Source organism: Daktulosphaira vitifoliae, unplaced genomic scaffold (assembly GCF_025091365.1).
Source record: "Daktulosphaira vitifoliae isolate Bord-2020 unplaced genomic scaffold, ASM2509136v1 Scaffold_4, whole genome shotgun sequence".
Classification (NCBI taxonomy): domain Eukaryota; kingdom Metazoa; phylum Arthropoda; class Insecta; order Hemiptera; family Phylloxeridae; genus Daktulosphaira; species Daktulosphaira vitifoliae.
The window spans coordinates 38,545,222-38,565,422 of NW_026099575.1; the positions used below are offsets into that span (position 1 = coordinate 38,545,222).

Genomic DNA, 20,201 nt, shown 5'->3' on the forward strand with positions numbered 1-20,201 from the left:
TGGCAATAGACACTCAAAAATAAAAAAAAACATCATAGTAAAATGAATACCTTCTCAGTTTCGCATCTAAGCTAAAAATATGAAAAACAAGGTCCATTGAGGAAAATATGAACCTTTAGGAATAAATTCTAACTCTTTATTTGTATGAAATATTAAGAAGTCATTTTGATGAAAAATAATTTAATCCTGTTTTAAATTTCTTTGCGTAGAAATATTTTTTAAATGAGTTATAAGCAATTTATGTACATTATTTTTAGATAATGCATTAAAAACAAGCCACTTGACTTTAAATTATTATTTTTTTTTGTATTAAATGAATAATAGATAAAAGGGTAGGAAAAATTGATCTGTTTTAATAAATATTTATAACATTTAAATGGTGTCTCTCAGATTAAGAATTTACTTGACATTCTGTTTTTGTTTACTGTAGAATTTCTTACCGTTTTATTATTGTTTATGTACAGTTTAATAATAGTTAAATGATTATGTCGCATTATTCAATTATTCTTATCGGGACTTCGAACCCGGAGCTGATATCTTAACACTCTAGTAACATTCTTATACTAATAAAACGTAGACACACCATTCGATCAGTAGTTCGTTATGTCCTATTACCTAGAAAGCAGTCAACAGACTGTTTATAACAGTTTAATGGCATTTCTAGCAAAATACTGCTTCGAATAATTTTTAAGTTTTTCTACGTTTTTCGTTTTAGTCTTAGTTCTTTTATACTTTATTATTAAGTTGGTTAAGTTATAAAAGTTTTAAGTGTATAAAAATGTCAATCAAATTAGTGTTGTCTGTGGTCATCAGTTTCACTATTCTTGTATCGTCTGAGCCAGAAAACTGCTGGAAAAAACTCTCTACTTCAACTCCGTTATGCGGTGATCTCGAAACTAATAATCTTCAACTTTGTATAGCACAGACAAAAGTAAGTAAATCTACACTATTGTTTTTCTATTTTGATACAGATAAATGATACCGTGTTTCGTATTTATGTGTCTTAAAATTAAAATATGCTGGATTGATGAAAGTTAGAAATTTCCATAAAGCCATGTTATACTTCACATTTATTACATGTTAAAATTTATTTTTCCAACGGTTTATCGGTTATTTATTTATTGTAATTGTATTAATATTTTTTTAATGGATAAAACTCGATTGGGTAAATTTATAAACAAAAAGATTTCTTTAATATGATCATCATGATATATAGTTCAATGACGTTGAAGTAAAAAAAAAAAAAATTTCCCAACAATTAGGGTACTACCATATTCTCCTTTAAAAATCTCATTTTCTCTCTTTTATAAGTATTTAATTTATGCCAATATTGAGGAACCAGATAGAAGTATCTTATAATAATTCATTGTATTGATATTGTATTAATTACCTCGTCTATGAAATTATATAATATTATAAGCTAGAAATTAATATGGGCTATTAAAAAACCAAAGTAACTGTACCTATTGCTCCCATTTTGAATTCACTGATTTATAGAAGTAAAGAAATTTGAAATTTTAGACAACCTAGTAACAATATGCAACTACACTTTTTTAATGTACTCTATTGAGCATTTTTGTTGCTATTTTCATATAGTATGTTATTAAACATTTTTTTATTTATTTTATATTTTTTAAAAATGGTAAAACATTAATTAATTTATGAATTCGATTAGATAATCACAACAACTATGGATTACTTAATGTGTTAATGATTAGTAGATTCTATAAAATTTATTATATTAATTTAAGTAATATTTAATCAAAGCAGATAATGTGGAATGATAAAAAATAAATCAAATCATATAATCAATCTCAACATTTTTATAAAATTTATTTTTAGATTAAGATATTAAAATTTATTTGTCTATGGTAGGCAGAAACAGATTTAGTTCAAAAGACAAGGGTTGTAGGTTTTGTTTTTTTTACTGCTTGACAATATTAAAAATTTAATTTAATTAGTGTACTATTTTTTAATATCTATGTTATGGGCAAAGTTGATAAAACGATATGTAATAAAATACCCCGTCACTGTATTTAACACCAAAACTGATTTGGGTAAAATGAACTTTAGATTAAAAATGTATCAGATTTTTTACATTTTTCAATAGAAATCAATTATCCGTCCAAGTAGAGAAATTTGTTAGTGCTAATCATATACCCAATATTGGGTTATTTAGTTTATTTTTCAATTTAAGTAGTCAGGGCTATCATCAGAATACAAAAGTGTGATATTAAAAGTAACTAGTTAACAGTTAAGTGTTGAGGGAATAAGTCTCACGTAATTTTCAATGCGACTAGCATTTGAAAAATATTATTATAAAATTTATTTTTCATTGGTTAAATTAAAAAAAAATTACTCAGCTTGCATTAAAAAAACATTAAAAATTTCTAGTACAAAGAATGGTGTGGGGATAATAATGGATAAGGAGATGAAAAGTAAAGTATTAGAAGTAGCTAGGAAAAGTGACAGAATTATAGTCATAAAATTGATATTCGAGGAAAAAGTGCTGATTGTAATAAGTGTCTAAGCATTACGAGTAGGATGTGATAAAATAGACAAGGAAGTGTTTTGGAGAGAGATGGATGAGGTGATGCCAAGGGTACCTGGCAATAAGAATGCGGTGATAGAGGCGGAGATATGAATGAATATGTAGGTAATGAGAGGAGAGGATATGAAAGAGTACATGGAGGGTATGATTTTAGTACAAAGAATGAGGCTGGAGAAAGAATCCTGGATTTCGCAGTATGGTATGATCTTGCTGTGGTTAATACATATTTTAGAAAGAGGGAAGAACATTATATAACTTATAAGATTGGTAGGAATAGATTACAGATTAATTATTTTATGTGGAAGAGAGATAGCGTAAAGCGAGTAAAAGATTGTTAAGTTATACCAGGCGAGAGTATAATTACTCAACATAGACTGATGGTAATGGAGTTGTGGTGTACTGGGAAGAGAATATACAAAAACAGAAGGAACACGGTAGAAAAATCTGGTGGTGGAAATTGAAAGGAGAAAATAAAAAAGAGTTTGTAAAGACTGTAAATGAAAGGACGGTGTGGAATGTCGGGGGAGACATAAATGATGTGTGGAATAGATTTGCTAGTTGTGTAAAGAATACTGCAAAGGAGATTGTTGGTGAGAGTAGGAGTAAAATGCCTGGAAACAAGGAAACCTGACGGTGGGATAAGGACATTCAGAAAATCATAGAGATTAAGGAAAAACAGTTCAAATTATGGCAGAAGAACAATAAGAGAGAATATTGGACAGAGTATAAACACTTCTGAAAATAAGCCAAGTATGCAGTAAGGTGAAGTTTAAGAGATATGATAAGTTGTATGATAAACTAGGAACAAAGGAAGACGAGAAAGAAATCTATAGACTTGCAAAAGTAAGAGAAAAAAGGTCTAAAGATTATCATTATATAAGGTGCATAAAAAGTGTTGATAAAAGTGTACTCTCGAGTGATGACGATGTGAAAAAAGGTGGAAAGAATATTTTGAAAAATTACTGAATGAGGAGTATCCAAAAGAGACATTAGAGGATATCTCGTGGAATGAGGGACTGGTAGATTTAATTAGTGAGAAAGAGGTATGGGAGGCTGTGAAAAAGAATAAAGCAGTAGGACTAGATGAAGTGCCAGTAGAAGTATGAAAAATATTAGGCGGTGTTGGCATAAGGTGGTTAAAGGAATTTTTAAATAAAATCTTATTAGAAGGGAAAATTCCAAATGAATGGAGGAATAGTATTGTGGTGCTGGTATTTAGAGATAAAGGTGACATATAGTAGTGTGGAAATTATAGAGACATAAAGCTTATAAATCATAGTATGAAAATTTGGAAAAAGGAATAGATAAGAGAATAAGAAATGAAACGTCGGTATCTAAAAACCAGTATTTTGTGTGAGGCAACAAACAGAAAAGTTTAGGGAAAAGAAGAAAAAGCTGTGTATGGTATTTATAGATTTGGAGAAAGCATATGATAGAGTACCGAGTGAGGTTTTAAAATAGGGCATTAAAGAGAAAAGGAATACCGAAGGGGTACATTAATATAATAGAAGATATGTACGATAGCACTTGTACCAGGGTAAAAAGCATAGGTGGAGTAACAGAAAGTTTTCGGGTAAGTGTAGGAGTGTATTAAGACCTTACTTATTCTCTATAGTGATGGATGAAATTACTAGAGAAATACCAGGAGTAGTATCGTGGTGCATGTTGTTTGCTGACGATAGAGTGTTAATAGGAGAAAATAGGGAAGAAATCAATCAATGGCTAGAGGTGTGGAGATCAGCTCTTGAAAAAAAGGGTTTAAGAATAAGTAGAAGTAAGACAGAGTATATAGAGTACTAGTTTGACAAAGGAGAACACGAGGTAGGTGAAATGAGGAGATCAGTGACAATTGGCGAGGACGTGATTGGAGAGGTGGAAAGTTTTATTAAGTATTTAGGGTCAGTTATGCAAAAGAGCGGTGGTATTGACGAGGATGTAAAACACAGGATTAAGTGCGAGTGATTGAAGTGAAGAGAAGCGTCTGGCGTTTTATGCGATAAAAAAATTCCAATAAGGCTAAAAGGTAAATTCTACAAAACTGTAGTGAAACTAGCTATGATGTATGGTTCATAATGTTGTGTGGTTGACAAAAAAATAGAGCATAGAATGAGTGTAGCAGAGATATGAATTCTTAGATGAATTAGTGGAGTGACTAGAGAAGATAGGCTGAGGAACGAACATATAAGAGAAAGTATAGGTTTAGCGTCAATCGTGGATAAGATGAGAGAAAATAGACTTAGATGGTTTGGTCATGTTATGAGGAGAGAAGAATCGGAAGCTGTAAGAACAGTTATAGAAATAATGTTGAAGGAAGAAGAGGTAGAGGAAGAACAAAAAAGAGATGGAGGGATGTTATTGAATACGATATGAGGACAGCTGATGTGAGCGTAGTTGATGTGGGAGATTATGTCAAGTGGAAGTTTAGGATAAGGGTGGCCGAACCTAAAAGTTGGGATTGAGGCGAGGAAGAAGAAGACTCGGCATAATTGGTTTTGACAAATGTATCATTGGCGCTACTAGAAAAAAATTGTTGAAGTATTAAATTAATTTTCTACCAACCTAAGTTTTTTCTGTATAACATTATGTTAAATTACCTCCATTTTTGGGGGGGCTAATTCCTCGTCTGGGGTTTAGTCCCTTATGCTCTTTTTCTAGTTGTGTCTATCCTATGTATACAATGCTCGATTTCCACTTTGTCACTAATATGCCTATATTTTATGTCTACAATTGGAAAAAGCTGGTCAACATTATTAACTATCTTAAGTTAGATTGGATCCATCAGAACAAACAATGAAGACTTGATTTATTATTAGTGTATAACGCATATCATTGTCTATGTGTTTACTACGTTAAACTTAATTTCTAAATAAATAATGTGATAGATTTATTAATTTTATTAATATTATAATGTAAATGGAAAATCAACAAAATATACTTCTCTAACAATACTTATTTACATTCATTTGTATTCTAAATTTATTAAAAAATTGAACAGAATATATCATGTTCTTTTTTATCGCGAAAATATATTTTAGACCTAGCAAGCGATATTCGCTACACCTAAGAATGTTTTACAGAGAATGTTTAAATTTGTACATCAATAGCAACTGTCACCTTTTTGTTATACTAAATTATTTTTTATCGTAAATTTTCAGCATGATTTTCAAGGTATTTTTAATATTATAAACTAATAATTACTTTTATAAGTTTCAAGGTTCTATGGAAAGTGCTGCCACTAAATTTCCTGTATAATTACCCGTTTAAGATTATAGCATAAATGTTTAAAAGTATAATTTAGTGTGCTACTTAAGTTTCCCCGAATATTTTATGTCAGTGTTTTTGAGTTGTTCTTAAGTAAAAACTCTAGGTACACGTGTTTACAATATCTAACAAATAATAGTATCTTATTGAAAGTTGTACATACGCATGCACATCAGTAGATTTAACTACAAAAATAAAATTTAACTAACAATATGTCTAGATATGAATAGATGATAAGTTGTAATATAAAACTAACATTTATATAATTACTTTAATGTAATTTATTGAAAATTATTTTAAACAATTTGGTTATTTTAATTTTAAATTACTCATATTCTATGCAATATAATATAAATAGTTAAAAAAATCCAAACAATTTTTTTACATGTTTGTCGAGTTGTTATCATTTACTAAATTCTTTTCGTACTATTATACTAATACTTTTGACTATTAGCAGAACTGTTTTTGAAATATACTTTTTAAACTTTGCATATGTTTTAAATCAAATTATAATTATAAACTATCAAATTAATTTATATCTTAATAAAGCGATTCATTCTGAATTTCTTAATAGGAGGGAAGCATAGTTTAAAAAATGCTAATTTTAAACCTTTTTTTTTGTAATCACCTTATTTTATAAGTGGGGCATGGTGTTGCGTAGTAAATTAATCAATCGTCGTTTTAGTGCTAATGTTTAACTGCGCTGTTTGCTGTTGGTTTCCCGATGGGTGACCATACGTGAACTTTAACACTACCCACTGACTCCCTTAGCCATAGTGAGGTTGTTGCGTTAAGTTGACAGCCTGTGTATATTAACTGTCAAATCGTTAGGTAGAGCCGACCCCAAATAGTTGGGATAAAAGCTAAGGAGATATGATGACTTCATTATAGAGATGAATATTGCTGTCAATGGGAAGGCATAGCTATTGTGGTTCCCATTGAATGCGGTACGGCTTTAATATTTTTAAAATCACATATGTGTTATCCAGAATATGTTATAAGTTGTAACATATCAGAATATAAAAATAACAACCAACAAAATTCATGTTTATATTTTTGTTGCTAAGTGATGAACTAAAAAAAAAAATTTCATGTGTATAATTTCTGTATAATATTGTTGATGATCGTTGAATATGATTTACATTATTTAAAAACATGGATATAAATTTATATTAAATAAACCTCACATCAAACATATTAAAAATAAATTCCTTGCATTAATTCGGTTGACATGGCTTTATTGTATACATTTATTTTCAGCCGTAGAGTTATACTTACGGTGAATTAGTATTGTCATAATATTAGACACCTAAATATTTTATAAAGTAAATATTCAAATTTATTTCTATGTTTTTAAACGTTATCGGCAGTGAATGAAAGTACTCTACTGTTATTATCAATGCTTATTATACTTACCTACTGCTATTTTATTTGTATAAAACTGATTAAAGGCTTATTTTACTTATGGCATTTGTTTATATTGTTTATGTGTATTAATCTATGTGTGTATTGTAAGTAAAAAGGAGTAGTTGATGGATTTAAATAGCTTTTATATTTTTTTACATTATTTACATTATTTTCATTCATTCAAAATCTATTGTTTAAATTTCATGATTTAAATTAGATATCTTCAACAATATATGATATTATACACAAACATTGTTACAAGGAAGAATAGAATAAATATTTAATATTATAATCAGTATTTTTTTTTTTTTGATACATATACAGAAAAAGGTTTATTTAGTAATTCAAAAAAGTTCTTTAAAGTTTATAACACTCAAAAATTGTAAAATCTATAACGTTTTTTTCCTAAAATACTTTCACACACTCCAAAAAAAAAAAAAAAATTGGACCTTATTTTTTAAAAAAATATTAAAATATGTTTAAGTAGGTGTCAAATATTTTAAATATTTTAAAAAAAAAGATTCAAATTTAAACTATTTATTTAAATTTTTTACTATTAAGATTTGATTTATTTTAAGTTCACGCATAGAGTTTAAATCGTTTATTTTTTATTCTATTTAGTGTAATAATGATACTAATTCGAATTTTTGTTCAACGGAGTTCATCAGTTATAACAATGGTAACTTGACAAGAACTTCTTCGTTGTCTGTAAGTACGGAGCACTTATACCATACAAAAAGATCGACAACTGCAGAAGGTAACTAAGAATTTAATGATTTACGCAACGCGAAGCAAAATGTTTATCATTGTAATTAATAATCTACAAATTGATCTCAAAAATACATATTAAAAAGAATAATATACATTTTTTTCATCTAGCATGGATCGGTGGTTTCATAGCCGTAAGTGTCATAAGTTTGTCTGGATTAATCGGAGCACTATTTTGGCCTCTTCTTAACGATCCAAGAAAAAAGAGCTTTGTAATGAGAATACTTTTAGGTTTAGCGACAGGATCATTATCGAGTACAGCAATTTTTCAATTAATACCAGAGGTATGTTATTGTTTAACTCGAAACGACAACCAAATAAATCCATTTAAGAGAAAATTTTATTTTGAATAAGTATGAATTTTATTTTAACACTTTTTTTCTTATCATTGGAACTTTGATCAAACTTATGATAATAATTTTAAAATGCAAACAAAGAATATAAAATATCATATAAATTATAATTACCAATATAAGAATAAAAAAGTCTTTCTCATTCTACCGTATGTCGACAATATTTGTAGGTTTTGTTCTTTAATATTAATATTCGCCTCTCCAAACCATCCCTATAGAGTAATATATCATGTAATTCAATATTTAACAATGTGCCGAAGTTTCTAATATATTTCTAATTGAAGATTATGTAATTTATTTAATAAAAAAAAAGTCAAAATTGTATTTTATATATTTAATAAAAATAGCGCAGAATATTGTACTACGTCATTATTTCATTAAGTAAAATATAATCAATATGTAAATTATGGCATATTTAAAAAATTCAAACCTCTCTCTAAATTTAATACAATCTTACCAGCGGCGAACTAGAGGCAAATACGACGAAAATCTATACTCTAAGTCACTCTATATATATGTATATATGTATGTAATATACGTAGAGAAATGGCTTGGGAAAATAAACTTTCTCCCTAGTTTAGAATTTAGCCCACCCAAAAATTAAGAAAAGCAATATTTTTATCAAAACATTTTTAAGGGGTGATATAATTAGATTTAGTCTCCTGAAAATTCCATGGGCAAGTCCCGAATTATGATTGGATATTGTTAGAGAAATATTGCAGAAAAAAAAATCTTTTAAATATAACTTTTCCTAGTGTAAATAATCAGCAATAATAATTTTATTAGTTTGTTTCAATTTTTTTCTAAAATATTTTTAAAAATTATTTTCATCCCAGTTTTGTTATGCTATTTGCGCTACGTATTTTAGTGTTGGTACCACTGTTCAATAATATTAGTATAAATAAATATTTAGTGTAAATTGTAGTATAGTATTTAATTCATTACAACGATAAAAACAACTTTTTTCTAATGTTGCTTAAAAGAAATGCGAGGACGTAGAGGGTTAAAGCTAAAAATGAGCTAACTAATAAGCTGGATTTGGGGAATAAGCCAAACATTGTCAATGTTTTTGGTCAAGCAGATCCAAGGTTTTTCTATAGATAATTGGACCGGACCTCAAAATTAAGGTTCATGCACTGATATACTTATAGTATATAAAAACACAAGTAATAGCTTACCGGGTATTTTTCCTACTACCTGTGGCTTAGTCCATTACTAAACCCCTTTCAATTTCTCAAAAGTATATTCATGAACATTTGCATCGAAGCGTTTTATTAAAGCTATTTGAACTACTGTCAAATATAAATTTTTACTAGTTTCAATTATGCATGTTTCTCACTTAGGTTCCGACAGTTTTGGGCTCTAGTAATATTAGTTCTATTTTTTTATCTATCTAAATGTTATAAAAAATTGTTTTTTCAAAAAAAAAAAAAAATAGCCCTCATCGGACTTATTTGATTGCTGATATAAGTTTTGTCCACCATTAAGTAAACTTTTTTTTTTCTAACGTTAACTTTTTGTGATTAAGACTTCTGTCTGTAATATTTAACATTTAAATAACCTTATTTTATTTACATAGTCAAACTTAGAATATTAATCATTATTCAATAAAATAATGGAAAATTGTTTAATCTTATCAGCTATTAGAATGAAGTTTTTATTTTATGAGGTACTTGAACAAAAAGTTGTTTCATCATAGTTATTATTTTTAGGCATTCAAAATTTCAGATTCTTTTCCTCATTTTCGAATAACTGCTGTGATAATGTGGATTAGCTTTTGGGGGTTGTATAATCTGGAAATATTGGCATCAATTTTTTTCCACAAAGATAACCAAAAGGTAATTTATGGTTTCTCAAAAAAAATTGTCAATAATGCTCTGTAGTATTTACATCAACATGAATAGAATATTTTTATAGGTGGCAGACGATGAAATGGGAACCCATGTTCCGATCGCCAATGGTGGTACTGTAACCGAAATAAAAATGTTAACAACACACAACCATGGTCACGGTCACAGTCATAAAATGATCAAAACGATTGTAAATGCAAACATTTTTAATTCCTTAAAAAAAAAAAATTATCAACTCTTTTTGGAACAAACAATTATTTTTAGGATGACAAATTGCCAATATCGCCTTTGGCTCTACTGGTGTTATTTGGTGACAGTCTACATAATATAATAGATGGAATGTCAATAGGAGCAGCTTTTTCAGAAAATGTGTTAACCGGTATATCTATATCAATGGCAATAGCTTGTGAGGAATTTCCCCACGAAATAGGTAAGAATAGGTGTCACAACATTTTTTGTTTCACTAAAATTAAAATTAATTATATTTTGTTATTGATATCATAAGGAGATTTTGCTATACTCATTCAGTCTGGTTTGTCGTTTCGGCGCGCACTATGTTTCAATTTCTTGTCTGCATGTACAGCTTTTGTCGGAATGGTTATTGGTATATCCTTAGGCAACATGGAATATTCGGGTTTTGTGTTCTCTTTTGCCGGTGGATTGTTCCTGTTCATTACTTTATCACATCTGGTTAGTGTCATTTCATAATAAGTCAATATTGTTATGTTATTTTTTTTTAACGTAAAAGGCTGCGTAAAAGTGATTGATAAGGTAATTAAACTAATAATAAAACCAACTTGTTACATACAAATTTATCATCTGCGTGCACATTATTGTTAATTTTAATCTCATCATTTAACACGTTACAGTTAAAAAAATATAATACAGAATAAGTCATGAAGATATGACAAGTCCATTATATTTTGATCAAATAATCATTTCACAGTAATTTTTTTTTTTTAATTTGAAAATAGCCATTTTTAGGATTTTTGTACAAAATATTTTGATGAGTTAATAATAAATTAGGATAAGTAATTATTAAGGACGACAATTTTAATATATTTAGTGAATGGCGCTACTAATTCACTAAATATATTAAATAGTGGAGTGTATACCAATACGAGATGTATCACTAGTGGTACATATCTATTTTATTATCACGCTTATAATAACAATAATAATTATGCTTGTAGTATTTATCTTGAAGTTGTAATTAAACCCAGTATTTTTGTAAAATCAATTATGTTTTTTACGTAAAAGCTGATTGATTGAGATTGATTTAGTTTAAGGGTCAGTAGCGTAGCCACTATTTTTTTAATGAGATAAGGCTAATATATAAAAATATTTTTATTATTATTTATTAATTAAAAATATTAGTTGTATATTTGTTATTGGTAATTAAAAGGTAATCTAGTGCATTAATTACTTTTGATATAATGTACGATAGAAGCTAAACGAATAGTATTTATTGAAATATTCATTAATTTATTTATTATCTGAAGTAAATTTTGAATAAAGAATATTTAAGTATTAAATACGTTTTACTATATACTTAAGATTTTTTATGTCTACGTTGTACGCAGCGAAGAAAATGTGAACCAAACCAATATGTTTGTTTTCTCAATAACATTTTGTTAGCTTATTATATTCTACTATCGTTTGGAAGTAGTTACACATTTGACATTGAAGAGCACACAGATTATGTCACCTACTATATTATTCTACGTGATGATATGTATTAATGGAAATAATTTCAAAACAAATATCGACTTTATTAAAAAACAATTAGATACATACATGCATACGGAAATGCGTAGATATGAAGTGAATAACAAAACAATTGAAATCGCATGTAAACAGAGCCGTTTAACTTCTTCTATAATTTGATAAATTTTTAGTGTTAAGTTGGCTTTTTTCATTTTTTATCTAAATTAAATAAAAACTTAGAATGAAACTAGAATAACGCTACTATAAAGTTATGTATTAACTAGTCATTTATTAAAAAAAGATTTTAATAAAAATGAAAATGAGTTTGTAATGGATTTATAATGCAGTTTTTTTGGTATAAAAAAACTGTTTTGTATCATTAAGCGATATTTAATATTCCTGGAGTTTTGCTGTTTAATAGGTATTTATAACGAAAACCTCTACAAAAATTATTACTGCAAAAAAAAAAAAAATAGTTTATAATGAATATTAAATTATGAATATATTATATAATTTAGTGCCAGTGTAGAGATTGTTATATTATGACTCGAATGAACATAAATCTAAGTTATTGATTTTATAGATGCAATTTTAACGGAAGTTTTTCAATATAAAAGATCAAACGGAATAATAACATCTCAAAAAGATGATTTAAATAATTTTTAACTATTAAATAATAAACCAAAGCTTTCGAGTTTGTTTTCTTATGTACAAATTTCTTTAGTAATGTCAAGTTAATCGGTGTGAACTTATTGATAATTTTAACTTGACTAAATAAATTGTTCTATCAAGCGTTATTCTTAAGATAGATAATTTTTTTTTTAAATATTAGCATTTTTAAATTAAAAATAAATTATTATCTCTTTTATTGTGCTGCAAATAGATATACTAAAAGGTCAATTATACTTATTGTATTAACAGTACAGTAAATTCTCGTGATTTTAATTAATATTTAAATTCGTAAACCGGAATTATTTACAATACTATTGGAATATATTTTTTTGTAAATATTATTGAAATAACTCCAAATGTTTTCAATCTCAACTTCATAAAAACAGTTAAAACAATGCAAGTGAAATTAATAATCGTTGCTCAAGAACTTTTCATTGTAATTTAACAAGTTTTCCCTAAAATTCTCCTAAAAGTTGTGTAAGATCATTTCAGTAGATACTTGAAAACATCAACTAAGCCTTAGAAAAGTTTATTATTTTCCTATTGGATTGATTTTATTATCATTATTTTTATTATGATGATTTTTTTTGGTATGCTCCAAAATCCTATTATAATAAGTAGATGTGGGTAAAAATCGAAAGCTTTAATTCGAATAAAAGTTCGCTGAATAGAAACTAATGTTTTGAAATAAACAAAACACTATCTGATCCGTTTTCAGATAAAAAAGGATGCAGGTAAAGATTTTAATGTAAATCCCTACTTCCCCCTAACAACTTGTCTATATGAGGTTTTGAGATTTAATGTTTTGACGTTATTTCTTTTAACTGCCTTTTAGTTTAGTATTCTCTTGATTTGATTTTAACCTATTATAGATTTTATGTCCATATATTCGGGATTGAATTGTATTTTATAAGATATACACTATAATTCAAATATTTTCAACGAAGAAACATTTGTTATATCTGTTAAATTTTTTGTACATAGTCTTAAATACAAGGCATTTATTCTTACATTAATAAGACATACTCAAATAAATGGAAATAAAAATCTAATCATTGTTTAGGTTAATATGACTCTAAAATAATTTAATTGGAGTTTCTTTTTGTTCCATATCGAGTTATCTTGACACTTCTACTTACTAAAAATCATTAAATTGTGATGCGTCGTTATTTTAGCATATTCTTAAAACATTGGTACAATTTATCTATTCTTAATTTTTAGCTTCGATGCAAAGCTGAGAAGGTATTAGGAACTGATAAGATTTTTTTTTTTTACCTGTCACATTATTTATCAGCTCTCACCTGACCGATTTTTATCAATGATATGTTTAAAGTTTACAAATCGTATCTAGTTGAAGATATCGCTCTTAAAAATTGAAAAAATTTCCCTCGTTACTTGTAAATGGGAGAAACATCCAAAACAAATACAATTTTAAAAATCGCTAATTTTCGACATTTTGTCAATTTTTTTTACTTATAACTGTCATTACTTTTTTCAAAATGACCAAGTCAATATAATTTATTTTTATTAATGAAAATCTGACAATTTACCTGGCCATAAGGAATTCAAAATAACAAATTTTTTCAACTAAACTTTTATAAAATGTTCCGGAAATACTGCGTTCTGTAAACATATGTTAAATTAAAGCCTATGTTATAAACTATAATTAAAAAAAAAATTATTCTGACGACCTATCATATAATCAGGATATAGATAAGGAAATAGGAGTTCATGTTGTATTTAAAGTAATTAAATAATCCATTCTAAAAATGAATTACTATCTACAGATTTGCATCGAAGCGTTTTTTATGATACTGATTTTAAATCACTGTCAGATATCATCCATACCTGTCCCAACTATGCGGCATCCCACTGTGCTTTTTTTTTTTTAAATATCAATAATAAGGTTTAAGTTTACTTAGAAATTCATGGACTGCTTTTAATTTTATCTTTTGTAAATATTATTATCTTTATCTTTTAAATCGCTATATAAACATTGAAAATTGTAGTCGTTCATTATTACATTTTAACTTCTATAATTTTATCCGATATCAATAGTTGTTGCGGGTTTAGCAATTGATGTATTTCAGACATATTTCAATTGAAATAAAAACAAATTAAAATGAAAAATTGAATCTGCACTATAATTCTCAGTATTTGTTTTTTTTATGATTATTATACGACAGTTTCCGCTCCAGTGATTCATATAAACTTCATAAATATAAATTGTGTAATTATTATTATAATTTGATTGAAATGTTTCCGAGTAGAAAACTCCTAAATATTAAAATAAAAATCAATATTGTTTACTTTTGTAATATTAAACACGAAAAAATTACTATTACTTAATACTTGCCCATCGTTAAATTCAAATAAATATCAATTGAATTTAACAAAGTTTTTACTGAATAAATTATTTATAGTCTATATAAATTTAAGATAAGAAATGCATGCGTAATAATTTTTTCTTTTAATTTTCTAATTACTTGCTCTCGACGCTTTCGAAGCCAACAAGATTCATAAAATTAATTTAACCCGTTGCGTAAGAGCCCGTGTTGTGTTATGTAAGCACAATAAAAAGCAGCGTGCAATACTTCAACACTTTGCATTAACACAAGAATACGGTATAATATGAGAGGTTTTTTACAAATATAAAAGCGGCTGATTTTCCTTCTCGATGGTTTGCTTACTAAACAATAACAAAGCCGTGTTCGTAATAACGCACATAAACGTTCTTGAATAAATTGCATCGTATAAAATGTAAATAGCTTGTACGCAAAACTAATTTGTACCCGTTTACATCATTCTGTTAGTCGAATGGCTTCTTCGCGTATGTGTGTAGAGTTTCTTAAGTGATAACACAGAAGTCAACCCTGCCAATAATTTACGATAATTATAATACAAATGAGGTAAATAGCCTCTTTATATTCTAATAAGTGTTGCATTAACCCGTTAATAATGAAGAACTAGTAGCATTAAAACCATAAGAATATGCGTACAATATCATTGAAAATGGTTATTTTAATTTGAATTAATTTCAAAATAAAATAATGTTTCAAAGAAAAATTAACACATCCGATATCCAATAAAAAGTTGTATTAATGTAATTACTCTTTATTATAATAAATTACTAAGGCGTACGCATTAAAAATATAAACTATTTAATGACATTGAAATAATTATCTATGTGTGGTGGTTAATAACAAAACCCCCCCCCCGGCTTTGTTATTAAAAAATAATCAACATTCGTTTATTCCCTCGTGTAATTATTATACCAAACTTAAATATCATTGTTAACACTTTCAATAGCGAGCTTTTATGTTATTAAAACTCAAAGAATAATGGATGGACAGACGTGTTGTCGTGATGGCATAGATTAAAAAATCAATTGACACTTGATAATATAGAATTTATCTTACATAAGACATTTGTTTATTATTTCATTTTTTAATAAATTGTACTTTGAACTTAACAACTATGCTATTTAGATTATAAAACAGAGTTTCGGTTATAATGACTGTTTTTGGTAATAATTTCATTTATATATTTATGGTCAATAATAATTTTGAATATATTATGAATAATAATTACTTATAAGCACGAAAAATACTTTTCTCATTTCTCAACAATTTTATACCGAAACGTGTATATAAGAGATTCTACAATTTTATTATTATTTTATAATATTGATTTTTAAAATGTAAATTTCCATTATTATCTCAGATTATACTAGACGTGCTTTTTAGAATAGTTTTGTTGAAATACTTCTTTGGAAATTTTTAACTTGCAAGTTTTTCCTAACAATTTTCGACATATTTTTTTTCTACACATATAAACTTCTACAATAAAACTCAAATTCAACTCAACTAAATATAAACCAATTTAAAAATTGATTATTTTGATTTCAAAATAAATCTTTTTAAAGTTGTCTACGATAAGTTTTTATGTACTAGTTTACATATTTAATTACAAAAAAATTATGTATAACGTATGCGAGATGACTTTTTTTTATTCTCAACTCCTTAATCTGTGCAACAATTTTTATAGTCACTATACTCTCCATAATTTACCTCTAAGTAATGTTTTTTTATTTATCTCATCTTCTTCTTAGCTTAATAGCTTAATATCAAAATCATTTTCCGCTTTCATTCTGTCACATTAAGTTAGCTAAGTGTTTGTATTTGTTATAAAATACATTTGTTCATGTTTTTTTTTTTTACGTTTATACGTTTATTCTTTCACGAGGGTTATAAAATAAATATTAATATACTTAATGCAGATTTATTTAAGGCAATTTTTTAAATGATCTTGAAATGTGATATCTTATTTTTTTATTGTTGATACGGGGAGTGGATGGGTTTATGATCGACCATTCAGAAGAAAAATTTAATAAATTAAAAAAATTCATATATAAACCTCATTTATTCAATGACAACTATGTTACCTACATTAAACGTCAAATTTCCCTTTCTGTAAAATTGATCTAAGTCATTTCTCTCTGAGGTAAAAAAATTAGGAATCGACAACTAATTTTAATATTATCATTAAAAACAATAGCTAAAGGTTTATAATAAATGTATTGTATTTAATGAATATAGCTTATGACTATACAAGGTGATTAATTTATCGCTGATCTCTAAATTTCTCCTAAAATAATAAAAATTTTATTTTATTTTGTATAGTATTATTTATTTATTGATTTATAAGTGACTAAATATTTTTGAGGTTTATTTCTTATAATAGATACCAACTTAAATGTTTTTAATGTCAACATACTAGTTCATACAATAGAAATATTATTAACATTTTGAATTTAGACTGGGGGAAAGGAGCGAGTTAGTTATTTTTACCATTTCAAGCAATTCTATTCCGTGATCTCATTCCGCTCAGGTATAAAATATTTATAAATCATGAAATATTGGTTCAATAGTTGTTAAAGAACAGTCATTTGCTTATAATGAGATCATTTTCTATTACATGAACTAGTTAAAGATATATGTGACCATTTAAACAATTAAATTGGTAACCTTATGAAAGAACTTGGACGGAAAAGCATTTAACAATTTATAATTCGAGAAATATATACTACTTAGATAAGCCAAAGAAAATTCAATCATCCTGTATAGTTAGCTTATTTAGAAATAATATTATTTTCGATTTCAGTGCTGTAGCTATTTAAGCGTTTAGTATCTATTAGTCTTTTTTATAGGGTCATTACAAAAGTAGAAAATGTATTAAAGAATAGTAACAAGAGCAATTTCTACTTAATTTCTATTCGTCTAACAACAAAACTCCTTATTGAAATAAAATGTTGACAAATAAACGAATTCTTAACAAATTCATTACTACGAATTATATTAAAAAAAAAAGTAGTGTAAAGCTGTTACAGTCAGATAGATTGTAATAAAAATAAATAAGGGTTATTTATTTTAGTTATTGTTATTAGTATTATTATTAGGAAATTGAAAAATATATTTTTATTTTGTTAAAAATTACTTTAAACAAATTTAAACAAAATTAATCTAGTAAATAGGTTACTTTTAATTCTATTAGACGTCAATTGACTTATATTATATTAAGTTATCAGAACTCAACATAATAAAAAATATATTTTTAAGGGTTTGCTTAGATTTATGTGTTATAATTTTTGGAAAAAATAGAAGCGGAGATTTATCGATGCAATTTAAAGGTTCTAGAAATATTGGTAAATAGATTGAGACTGAATATGATCAACGCCTGGCAGTGTATCTGTACCGAGTTTAATTATTTCTTTGTACAAATCTGTGAACTTGCAGCGTTACAATAAAAATAATCTTAACAATCATTATGCTTATTGTATTATAAGAATGTGTAACATCAGCATATTTAATTTTTGTTGAATTTTACAGACTCCTGAAATGAAGAGTATGATTGACGAGAATCTGACAGAGAGTAAAAATTCCGCGTACTTAGGATTACTGTTACAGAATATTGGAATATTAACGGGTGCTGTTATTTTGTATTTGATCACATTTACCAATGCAGGTTCTCAAATATGATGGCAAGTGTCATAAAAATGATTAACATTTGTTTTACATCTAAAATCTAGATGCGATTTAATGTTTTTTTATTTTTTTACAGTCTTCCTGAACTTTCTTTTATTTTTTGTGTGTTTCTATTGAACTTCATCGGATGGAAAATTAGATTTTAACCATCGATGGATTTTTCAGCACACATCATTATCACATATCAATGGACCTACATCATTGTTATCATTATTTATAGAAAAAAAAATTATTATAAGTCATTACTATATAAATATTGTTTTATTAAGGCCAAATTTTTACTGTAGTGTCCGTGTATTAGTGATACAATTATTTTATAGTATGTTCTGTATAATATACATAATTATACTATAATAACATTATCTTTTGACTGATGCGAATATGATAAATAATAAGATAAACTCTTCTTGAAATAAGGCGACGGCGGTGCTGTATTAAGCTCAACAAAAGTATACTTTATCTTAGGACGGCAGCTGTTTCCATCAAAACATTTTAACTTTCAACGATTTTTATGTATGATTTAATCGGGTTTTTAATCATCCTTGTATTTTAATTTTAGTACCTAACTTTGATTTTGTCATCATTTGATTTACAAATTTGATTTGGGTTTAGTTTTATCTGAAATTATTATTAAGTATTATATTAAAAGCATTTTGATACAAAGTCTAAATCGTATAATGCTTTCTTGTTATGATTTTGTATATAACTTTTTTAATGTTGGTTGAAATTATTTTTTCTATAGTTATTGTGATGTATTTTTCATGTATTGGTTTTATAAATAAACACAACCAAATACGATAAACTATTTTTATATCAGTCATTTGTTTGAAAAGGATATTAGTTTCATAGTTGAAAATATTGATTTTATTAAATTAATATTTGTTGAATTTAGCACAGTTTGTTATTAACATCAATAAATTAAAAACACATTACTTATCACATCGATGTTTGATCTGGTGATACATATTTTTCAATATAGACTGCGTTTAATAAGCAACCAAAAGTATTTGAATTTTAATGGGTCTTTGTATAGATAAAAACGATTGATGCATTTATGATAATAGAAACTGTCCGATCGAAAATATTCATAGTAAGGTGATAATAAATATGAATACACTTTGAATATAAATGGCCTTAAACGTTATAATAGAAATAAGGATCTCTGTCGATAAATAAAATGAAAAATAAAAATGACTTTTACTGTATAAGAATATCTTCTAACTTTCTTTAAAATTCAAGCATTTGTTGTTTATATAAAATGATCAACTACGAAAATATTTCTATTTTTTTTTTTAATTGAGGTGTTAGATCTTCTCAGAACTCAAAAAAAATTTATATATCCTCGGAGTTCATTTACACTATTACTATTTTTACTTACATAAAATTAACGAAATTTTCTTAAGTTTAGCTTTGTCAATATTAAAATGTTTTGTTACTTTCTACTAGTAAATCAAATTATTTTATTTGACTTATTTTATGAAAAGTGTTGTTATTATATATAGTTATGATTATTGACCTTGAATAAGCATGAGGTACTTATTACAAATAGTATTTCACAATTATTGATAATATATAAAATAGAGGACTT

General features: G+C 26.6%; 1 protein-coding gene across 1 annotated transcript; it reads left to right on the top strand.

Moving 5' to 3' along the window:
* Positions 1 to 454: 454 nt before the first annotated feature.
* Positions 455 to 19,372, top strand: LOC126906180 (metal cation symporter ZIP8-like). The gene is made up of 9 exons (XM_050686529.1): positions 455 to 931; positions 7,841 to 7,976; positions 8,099 to 8,271; positions 10,053 to 10,178; positions 10,258 to 10,380; positions 10,455 to 10,620; positions 10,696 to 10,880; positions 18,458 to 18,609; positions 18,690 to 19,372. Exons 1-8 carry the CDS (start codon positions 779 to 781, stop codon positions 18,605 to 18,607), a joined length of 1,212 nt encoding a protein of 403 aa, XP_050542486.1. The 5' UTR covers positions 455 to 778; the 3' UTR covers positions 18,608 to 18,609; positions 18,690 to 19,372.
* Positions 19,373 to 20,201: the final 829 nt, after the last annotated feature.

Coding starts and splice junctions, on each gene's coding strand:
- LOC126906180 (XM_050686529.1), top strand. CDS start 779: ATGTCAATCAAATTAGTGTTGTCTGTGGTCATCAGTTTCACTATTCTT. Junction 8,272..10,052: donor TTTTTCAATTAATACCAGAG/GTATGTTATTGT, acceptor TATTATTTTTAG/GCATTCAAAATTTCAGATTC. Junction 10,381..10,454: donor ATAAAATGATCAAAACGATT/GTAAATGCAAAC, acceptor AATTATTTTTAG/GATGACAAATTGCCAATATC.